We start from the raw sequence: 10,908 nt of genomic DNA, 5'->3' as shown, positions 1-10,908 counted from the left end.
GTTGAGCGTCTGACTTTGGCCCAGGTCATGAACTCACCATTTGTGAGTTTGAGCCCCACATCGCGCTCTGTGTGGACAGTACAGAGCCCACTTCAGATCATCTGTCCCTCTCTCTGACCCTCCCCCACGTAGGCTGTCTCGCTCAAAAATAAATTTATATCATCACTGAAAAGGAAAGGGAATTCAAGAGTAAGCAGCTATAAAGCCTTATAAATAATGAGAGGAGAGTCAGGAAAGAATGAGGTTAAGGGAGAAAAGAGTTCCTAGGCAGACAATATACTTATTAATGGTGGGTTTCATTTATTTAGCATGTGTGATTGTGCCAGGTACTTTGGGTATTATCTCATTTCAATCTGCCACCCACATGACAGTTTAAATAAATTCAAATTTTACAGGTGAGGAAACTGAGGCATAGAGACATTAAGCCAAAGACATGCTGCTAGTGTGGTGACACAAGATTTGAACTCCATTATTAGTCTCCTAGGCTCCAGTTTGTAATATAGTGCCAAATGCTGCAGAAGATTCATGTATGCTAACGATGGGCACCGGTGTATGGGAATTGGAAGTTAGGGGGTCCATTGGTCACATGTGGTGAGAACGTTGACAGAATTTTGCTGTAGTTTGGTGACTCATTTTGGGATATGAGAGTGATTATGGAGAGTGATGCCAAGATCATGTAAATTTGAAGCAAAAAACATAAAGGGACTTACACTAGTTTATAGCCAGAGAGGAAGGGGCAAGAAAATATGAGTGAATGTCATGTGAATTGTATAATTTATGGGGCAAAGTCAGGTAACAAGTCTGAAGAGTTGGAATGATGAATTCGCTTTGGAGAAGATCCTTGTTTTATAGGAAAATAACTGAGGACCAGAGAAGGAAATTGTGAACCCAAAGTCATAAAGCCAATTAAACAGTAGCCAGGGACCATAGTCCAGGTTTCCTGATTGTCAAGACAAGTCCTTTCTGCTAGGCCATCCAGCCACTTGTGCTGAATCATCGTCCACTGGTTACTTATCCCAAATCCAAAGAGAGCTATTGTAGTTAATGAATAAACACAGCATAACAAAACCCACTGTAAATGCACAGCTCTACAGAAACACTAAAGACATCTTGACCTTTGGGTTCCCTTCATGACTCCCTCCCCTGGTAGTTTCTTTTTTTTCTTTCTTTTTTTTGTTTTTAAGCAGCATAGAGATTGACTTTTCTTGACTATAACATGTCTTCCAGGTACTGCAGGTTCCTACACCAATGCCAAGTAGGAACCTGGGTGGAAAGAACTAAGGTCACCCTCAGGGAATTTCTAGCTGAATTAGGCTCCACTAAGCCTTGAAATCAAAATGCTTCTGGTAGGTAAATGGGCTACAGATGGGAAATCAAGCCAGTGTGTGACGGCATGATTTAGAGCAACTGTTACTGATATGACAGATCCTAGCAGGCAGCCTCATGAAAGCCTGTATTTTAGTTGCAGTGCAAGTAGGTGAAATGAATAATTGTGTTTTTGACTTTCCAATTTCCTATACCTTGCCAGTGGTTATTGCAGCTATAATTTGGGCCATGTGTATTCCAGAGAGGTTTCTGATTTAAGAATCTGCATTTTTTTTAAGGCAAGCAATATTTGATGTATTTCATCTATGATAAGATTTTATGTATTTATTTTTATGGTGATGGATATTTTTTGTGTCATATGAAATATTACACATTTTTAACTGAAGAAATGACAAGGATCTATTTTTAACACATTATCTTGGGCAAATATTGAAATTCTTGTTTAATGTTTAACTACAAGAAGTATACTCAGTTCAAGTAAAGGATCCATTTCAGGATTCAGGCTGAGTTGTCTTGATAATTAGAATTCAGGCTCCAAGGAGAAGCCCCAAAGCCAAGAGTATTGGATATAATACAAAGTGGGAGCCCTACCTGACCTCTAGAGAATGTGGACCAGATATAAGATCTTAATCTTTTCCTATCTTACCACAGAAATTTGGATGGAGAACCAGTATTTATCTCAAAGAGAAGGAACTGATTTCACTAGGAATCATACCATTTTGGAAAGTCCTCGATTCAAAAGATCAACTTTCAAAGGACAATACTGTAGAAATTTTCGTTGTTGTGAGGATAGAGATGATGACTGTGCCACTCAGTTCCATGAGGCAAATGCACTGTGTTACTGTGATAAATTCTGTGAAAGGGAAAATTCTGATTGCTGTCCTGATTACAAGTCATTTTGCCATGAAGAGAAAGAATGGCCTCCTCACACAAAACCTTGGTATCCGGAAGGTAGGCTTTGGGAATGTGTTTAAGCAGTCTCCTAGTTCATTACAAGATCTGTCCAACTCTCTTTACCTCTTCTTCTTTCCTGTCTTCCTCCCTTTTTTAAGATGAAGTGAAGTGAAAAATGAATATTATGATTAAATAAATTTCCTTTCAAATGTTAAAGTGCTTTGGTTTAGATGCAAGATACCACATTGTACTAGCACCTTCAAGAAAGTTCTGGTGTGATGGCCATGAATGCTGGTCTGAATCATGCTGTGAATACTGACTCAGTGTATATAAAGGTTACTTAAAACTCTTTCTGCCTGTCTGTCTTTCTAAAATGTTTTGACAAAAGGACTCTTAAGCCCTGAAGTGTTTTTGTGTGTAACCTTTTAGGGGATCTCATCGTCACAGGCCTGATCATTGGCAGATTTGTGTAACTTTTGCTTATTATGTCACAAAACCAATGGACCTCTTAGCATTAGAACCTGTGGTATAGCAATGCCAGTAAAACCAGTGCAAAAACAAACTCAAGTCAGCTACCTGCCTAAGTAATACCAAATAGACTTTCATGTGTATTACTATTTTGTTTTCTTTGGCTAATGTGGGAATTTTTACACCATTGAAACAAAGGAGAACTTCATATAGAGTGAGTGTAAAAGTCGAAGATTGAGTGCATAGCTACAAATAATTCATAAGAGGGATGATGGTAGGTACTATATTGGTCTAATTATAGGAAAATGGTTATAGATGCTGAGTAATCAATATATCCAAGATTTGCAACAAAACACAAAGCAACACACTTTTTATACTTAAATAAAGCCTTATTTTGTTGTTGTTGTTGCCCATCACATCAAAGCTCCTCAGCAGAAATGCAGAGTTATGGTGACTAGAAATTACAGTTAAAGACAATTTAGGATCAAGTAGGATTTGGTGTCCTTATTTCAAATTCCGGATGCTATTGCCTGCATTCTGTGATGTGAGTTTGTTGGTAAAACATGTATGTAATAGGTTAAAATTTCCACAGAACTATCATTTATCCCAGACCTTTGCCTCTACCAATATACAGCTCAGAAAACATCAAGTATTTATTTTAGCCTAAAAAAGTGGCAGATCCTTTACCAAGAATGGGGACTCTAGTCATTCATAAAAAAATTATTCTAGAATATCTTCACTATGCCAGGCATCGTACTTAGTGCTGGAACCACAATGGGGAAGAAAAAGACAAGATCTTACTCTCTTTAAATGACAGTCAAGTTGCCAGGGAGAGGGTAAGATTCACTATACCATTGCAAATTGTGATACATTCTCTGAAGAAAATATTTAGGGTTCTGTGAAAGTATATGAGAAAGCAACATTAATATGTAAAATACAACATCAGCCTGAGGAGAGTGTCAGTGAGGGAAGACATTTAATAGAGACTCCAGGAGTGAGGACAAGTGAGCTGATTTCAAGGAATACTGACAGAAAGGTGTTGTGGATCAGAGAGCAAGGAGCTTGGCTTGGTCCAGGAACTGGAATGAGGCCACCATTTCTGGAGAGTAATGGTTAGGGGAGGGTAGGAGGTGACATGAGATGAGGTTTGAGAGGCAAGTAGAGGTCAGATTATGCCAAGATGTATAGGCTATATTAAAGATTTGAGATTTTATTCTGTTATGAGGACTCATTGAAAGATGTTAAGTGGGAATAGGGGTGGCCTCATGGGTGTTGAGTCTCAATATTACGTATAAGCTGTAGTGCTTTTGATGCGCTACAGTGTATTTTAGCTTATATGAAACATATAGCTCATTTAGGAAAGGAGCTTTGTTGTGAGGATAGAGATGATGACTGTGCCATCAATGTCCATTTTTGCTGGAGAGCTAGAATTCTGCTACAACTTTAATTTAGGGTTATGATTTAGGTAGAATTTATATTCCAGGTATAGTTTTTATTCCATTCATTATGAAGGGAAGCAATTAATCATTTTTATTTAGTAGTAAAAAGTTCACATTAGACTATAATTACTTCTATGAAGGTAATTTGTTTTCTTTTGTTTTATCTTGTGAAAGTAGCTGGTTCAAAGAAAATAGCACTACACAATATTAAAAATTGTATAAAATTAAAATAAAAACACAATGGTATATTATTTATACCAATTTGTGCATGTATAATGTGACTTTCCTCTGAGATGCTAAGTTGTTCATTCACTGATATACTAAATACTATTTTTAAGTTATCTAATTACATGGTGTTATATCTAGTTCTTTATACTGCAACTGTCCCAGGAGCTCTTTTTCAACCAGTGACTTAAAACTATGTACAATATCTTAAGAGTTATAAAAATACATATGTCCTTTTTGTATAAACTGGATTAGGGCATACTGGTAAATATCTCTCTTCTGTGTGTGCGTGTGTTTTCTTTTCCCCCTTCTCTGATAGTAACTCCTAGTAATTACAGGGTTTCAATGTCAAACACAGAAAACAAAGTGGTAAGAGTTTGAAAAAGAACCAAAATGGATTTTTCAGATGAATCTTCTGGTGTAGCATATTTTAGAGAAAGAGTCTAGTATACCATCTGTTGTAAACAGACCTAAGTTAATTTGATTAACTTTTATGTTCATATTGGTAAAAAGAAATGTGTGTAAGCCACTGACACATCTGAATTGGATAAGGGCTGTTTGCTCCTTAACCACATTATAATGAAGAGAAGTCACAGTCCAAATTCTGCCATATACTGGTAGTTACAAAAATCTGTATTGGTAAGCAGACATAGACCAATTCATACAACCTGTGTAAGCTTCATGAAGTCTCAAGACCCTGTCCTTAAGAGGTTCCCACATCTTCCTCACTTGAATAACTTATTGGAGGAACATGTGATAATAACAGCAGTATATCATAATATAAGCAGTATAATAATAGCAGTAGGATTCTGTTACCCTTACAGTGGGTGTCAAGGAATGAGAATGCCTCCTACCCAGTGGCTGGAAGTGTAGAACTTTTTAAAGATCAATCTTAGGGTGGCACCAGGTCTATGAGTAAAGGCTTTTGACCTTAAGAGAAACATATACACTGTTGGGTATAAGAGTGGGGTATGATTTTTAAATATTTTAGTTAATCTGCATAAATTCAATACTATTAATTTAATCAACAACAGCTGATTACTGATATCCATCATGTTTATTCAAAGCCACTAATTTTACCAATGAAAGCCCAGTTCTGATGTTCGTTATACTGATACTCTAGTGTGCATCCAAAAATGGATAATGGAAGCACTTGTAGCAGCTGCCCTGGAGTCTGGCCTTTCAGGGTGAATGCTAGTGTCCATGCCTGGGTTGTGGATTCCTGATCGGAGCAAGTAACTGCCTTCCCTAATATGAGGTTTAGACCAGTGCAGATATTATAATGCATTATGATGAATATTAAAATAAATTACAGACATCATATCATCTTGTTTTTTAAACAGTGGGCCAACTATTTCACTCTCCAAATGTCTGATTTGCCTTATTTTGGATTAATGACTGTTCAGTTGCAAAACTCTATTAATTTCAACAGTCATTGGCTTTTTTTTTTCTTTTGTCGAGATGCTCTGTGGGTAACCAGTTTGATTAACTCACTCTGAGGTGCTGCATACACGTGTCATTGAGAAAATAAAGCCACTGGTAATTCTCTCATCTCCATCATCCTAAATTTCAACCTCCCTCTCTCTGGGTTACTGAGTCGATTCCTCCTCTTGAGCTCTGAATCCTGTCCTGTCTTATCTTTTCAAGATCTTCACTAGTAAAATCGTCTCTCTCTCCCTCTCTTTCTCTCTTTCTCTCCTAAAGCATCATTTTTTGCCTCCTTCTTTCTTGGATCAACGATCAATTTACAAAATATGTTTTTCTAGTTCCCAACTTTGAAAAAGCCCTCCCTTGGCTCCATGTTCTTAACTAGCATCTGTCTCATTTCCTTTTTTTTTTTCTTTGATGGTAAAATAGCTAAAAGAAACATCTGCTTCCTGACTTCCAAGTCCCTATTCAATCCATTCCCACAGGATGCCATTCCTTGCTACTTCACCAAAATCCCTCTTGGCAGGGTCAAAGACTTTCACATCGTCAAATGCAACATTCACGTGCCTGTTCTCCTTTTCTTGACCTCTCAGTGGTACTTCACATAGCTGACCACCCCTGCTTATGAAATACTTTTTCTCTTGCTTCTAAGGTTCTACTCTCGCGCGAATTCCCTATTTCCTCACAGGCCACTGGTTACTTTGTTAACCCAGGTACTAATTTCACCTTATCTTATTGATGCTTTTCATATAATGATAATAGACCATTGATCTCTTTTGAGTAGTTTATATAATCTGGTAAACTAGTTAACAACTAGTTTTAGTTAACTGAGAAACGTGTGGATTTGGAACGCAAATGGCTACAATCTTAGTGGGTCATGAACTTTTTTCCTGATCCAAATCCTAAACAAAAAAATAGAATTTATCTTTAAAGGGTGAATTCAATGAAACAATTTCACATTTTGGTCTAAAACTCTGAGCTCCTTAACCTTGTCATACATGATTAGTCATATTCACTTGAGACTTGTTTAGAATTTTAAATGAGAAATGCCTTAAATTTATTCAAGTGCTGTTTTATTGCTCACCTATTTAAACACATTATTTTTCCAGTGTGGTTAGTAATTAATTCTGTTTTTTAATCTGGTTTTCATGCTTTATAAACCCTTTGTTGAAACATATTGTGCAGTTTTAAAGATAAAAGGTCATGGAAACAAGCTAAGAAAAATTCTATACGTAAACCTTGACACAAACCAGATGTGAATTTTCATCAGGTTGGCACCAAGTATTTTTGCATATTTGAGAAACTAAACCGAATTTTAGGTTACTTGTTGTGCTAATGCACTTTATTATTCAATTTAGAATTTTCATTTGTTTACATGTTATGTTAACAGGTTGCCTCAGAGATGGCCAACCTTATGAAGAAGGATCAGTAATTAAGGAAAACTGCAATTCCTGGTAATGAATTTAAGTGGCACACAACTTAATTCTACTGTCGGTGTATGTTTTCTTCAAATAAAAGGAGTATTGTGAAATAAAACTGATATTTAAATACAGATAGAATCATATGTCCTAGGATATCACATATCTGTAGCTTTATATAAGCATGTTTCATTTTAATGAATGTTGAAAAATCTAACCACAGATATGTCTTTGAATGCCACAGTTTGTTGTTCGTGACAGTGGCCTTTATTATACAGCAGGCCTGCATTAAATTTACCTCTTAATTATAAGCATTCTACAGGCAAGATATGCTAGAGGCCAATCGTGTTTCTTTGATCACAGTAACAACATATAAAAACAGGCTGCCTTGAAATGATTATTCCACAGAAAGTTTCCGAATACAAATACACTGAATCTACTGTCTAAATTATCTTATGTTTTCAAAATTCATTGACTGTGTGGTCATTTCATTTGTTAATTGCCTAGGGCAGAAGTTAAGAGTATATTGAGTGGTAGCTAATGCATGTATTATTATTTTATTTTTGTCAAGAATCAAATAGGCATGTGGCTATCATTAATCAAGAATATGTTTTATGCCTTAACAATGTACAATTCTGGTTACTCATTTTATACATGTACTCCATAAAGGGTAGGCCACTTTTGTGATTTTTGTATCTTTGCAGCACATGCTCAGGACAGCAATGGAAATGTTCCCAGCTTGTATGCCTTGTTCAACCAGAACTAATTGAACGTGTCAATAAAGGAGACTATGGGTGAGAAAAATCTTGCTTTCTAGACTTTGGCAGTCTCAGTTACTTCTCAGGTTTCAAACAATGTATTTCTTATCATTTACTTCTAAAAATGGTCACTATTTCAAGAGAAAGAGTGGGAGAAATAGAAAGACATGTAAGAGTGGAATGCACGTAGTTAGATCTTAAATAGTTAAAATTTAAAACGCACAAAGAAATATAGAACAGGGTCATAAATTGTCTAGGAAGGAGCAGTGTCATGGTGTGAATGAGGGGAGTAGAGGAAGCTTTGGTTTGGATAAGTATTTGGGTAAAATTAGGAAGAAGGCAAAACATTGATTTATTCTTATAAACCATATCTCTCCCTCTGGTGCTGTCCTGACCCAGCCAATCAGCCTGGGAGAATCAGAACGTAAGAGGTCAATATTCAATCTTGATGATTCCCCAAATAACCAGTCATCTAGACAATTTCACTGACATGACCTCTGTAGCCAATTTCACTTATGGTTGAATCACAAGACAAGTTGAGCCATTTTACTTTGCTAATAGAGCAAACATAAGGCTCACTGACGCTTAAACATGGGAAATAATGGTTTGATGCTCTCTGAAAGATTAATAAATTAGGTGGCTTCTCTGCTTCCATAGAGGGAATTATGATGTCAGTGTTAACACTGGTTTTCTCTACTCAGCTGAAAGGAAGAGAGATAGCTGGGTGGTATCCACCTCAGGATTTCTCCATTGCCATTGATCAAATCTCCATATTCCCTTAGTAACATTTTCCACATTCTGGAAAGGATTTCACATAAGAAGATCTATTATCAAGGAACTATAAAAATGATTAAATCCTGAAATACAATTTTAAAACTTAGAAGTATCAGTTTCCCCGAATGAGATGACAGGACAGATATTTCCCAACACAGTGATGACACTGAATTTCAACATACCCCATATATCTTCTTGGAAGACATGAAATTTAGAAAGTCACAGTTTTTTTGACATTGTTACTCTTCAACCATGCTCAATTCCTGTGTGTGTGTGTGTGTGTGTGTGTACACGTGTTTAACCAATATTTTAGGTGATAATATGACATTTTAAGTATTTCTAGGGAAAATATAATTTTCTGTGGCTAAGTGATACTTAAATCACTAAAACAACATAAGAGTGTGTGTCATCATAAGAAATGATCTGAATCGGCTTCTTAAAATAATTCAAATGCTTGGCCTATTGAGCACATATTTCCAAGAAGACATCAGCAGCAGCCTGCCTTTCCACCATCACAGAACTCACCGGGAACCACAGTCAAAGGCAACGTGGAAAATATACATAAGATACAGAAGCTGGTAGGAAGAGAACTCTTTTTCTATCATTTGTTCACTGTGAGATAACTCGAGGACTAGTTAGGAGGCATGGGCTTCCCTTTTGTAGCAAACACAGATGACCTTAAAAGGACAAAAAGTGAAGTATAATTGGAGTGAAAGGACACATCCATTGCCCAAAGAAAAAAACTTGATAAAAGAGACAAGCTATGAAGAAAAGGAGTGAAACTAAAATTACTACCAGAGGAGAAAAAATGGCAGGGGGAGTCCTTGAATTTAAAAGCTTCTCTGGCACTTGGGTGGCTCAGTCTGTTAAGTGTCAGACTTCAGCTCAGGTCATGATCTCGCGGCTCGAGAGTTCAAGCCCAGCGTCGGGCTCTGTGCTCACAGCTCTGAGCCTGGAGCCTGCTTTGGATTCTCTGTCTCCCTCCTGTTCTCTACTCCTCCCCCACTCATGCTGTCCCTCTCTCTCAAAAATATATAAATATTTTAAAAAAATCAAATAAAAGTTCTGGCACTCAGATTTTTTTCTGTTCCTGATGTTCAAATTGTTTTCATGTGTGAAATGAGAATCCTATTATTCAACACTTACTAAGTGGTTTTCAAAATAGCCTACATGCAAATATATACTCTCTTTGCCTTAAAACACTTATTTTTCTCATCTTGGTGGTGTTTTAGATCCAAGTCTTTATTCATTCTGCATAAGCTACTTGAGTGCATACTTATTCCCTGTGTTATTTTTTCAATGCAATCAATTAATATTAGCGAAATGTGTTTCTCTTGGGGGCACTGCTGATGATACAAATAAATAATTTCTCTTACAAGAATTTACAGTCTAGCTGAGGAGTCAACATGTCAGTTTGTGAAAGGATTTCTAAAGATAGGGCAGTATGCGAGTGCCAAATTAGTACAGGTATAATAATCAGCAAGTTAGTGGAACAAAGGGAGATAGATAACTTTCAATTATCTGATATAGTACAGCAAACCACTCCAGAATTTAACAGCTTAAAACTATGAGTTTTTCACTTGTTCCCTTCAGGAACTTGGGACGGACTTAGCTGAGGCTCTTCTCCTGATCTCTGCCACAGTTACTCGTATGTCTACAGGCATCTGGAGCCTCCACTGGGGCCCAGCTGTGGAAGATGGCCTCATTCCCCTGCCTAGTGGTTGGTGCTGGCTGTCGCTGGGCCTGTGTGTCTCCAGCAGGCTAGCCGTGGCCTCTCCACATAATGCCAGGGTTCAAACAGGGCACGAGGGGAAGCTGACTGCTTTTCAGGCCTAAGTTTGCAAGTTGTACAGAATCAACTCTCTTGCCTTCTGTTGGGCATAGCAAGTCCCTATGCCTGCCCATATTCAAATGTTGGGGAAATAGATCCACTTCTTGAAAAAAATCACAAATTATTTGTGACCCTTTATGATCTACCACATCTCTAAACTTGATTTTTTTTTTATGAATTGAAAATTTAGTTTTTTGGATAAGTTGCCTTTGATTTTTCAATAGTTTCTCAAATCAACATACCCCAAACCAAAAGGATTTACCACTTCCACCTGTCCTTGGTGACTGGATTCCCCTCTACCTTGTCATCCAAGCCAGAAAATCAGAAATTAGTTTGATTCTTCTTTC

At 37.1% G+C, this 10,908-nt stretch overlaps 1 protein-coding gene across 6 annotated transcripts in view; it reads left to right on the top strand.

Annotated features, from left to right (window-relative positions):
- Window positions 1-1,397: 1,397 nt before the first annotated feature.
- The window catches only part of TINAG (tubulointerstitial nephritis antigen), a 180,114-nt gene continuing 170,603 nt past the window's right edge, over window positions 1,398-10,908 (top strand). For 3 of the 6 annotated variants that reach the window (XR_008298554.1, XM_053222670.1, XM_053222671.1), the window contains exons 1-3: window positions 1,400-2,277; window positions 7,171-7,234; window positions 7,903-7,992. Coding sequence is in view for 5 of the 6 variants with exons in the window: in XM_053222670.1 (XP_053078645.1) it covers window positions 1,932-2,277; window positions 7,171-7,234; window positions 7,903-7,992 (500 nt within the window). In the remaining variant the exon portion in view is untranslated. Of the gene's footprint in view, window positions 2,278-7,170; window positions 7,235-7,902; window positions 7,993-10,908 lie in introns of all 6 variants that reach the window. The other 3 variants (XM_053222669.1, XM_027057556.2, XM_015070138.3) reach the window with 3 other exon arrangements.

The sequence above is a fragment of the Acinonyx jubatus genome, chromosome B2 (genome assembly GCF_027475565.1).
Source record: "Acinonyx jubatus isolate Ajub_Pintada_27869175 chromosome B2, VMU_Ajub_asm_v1.0, whole genome shotgun sequence".
Classification (NCBI taxonomy): Eukaryota; Metazoa; Chordata; class Mammalia; order Carnivora; family Felidae; genus Acinonyx; species Acinonyx jubatus.
Note: the sequence above shows the minus strand (reverse complement) of the source record. Positions and strands in the feature narration are given on the sequence as shown.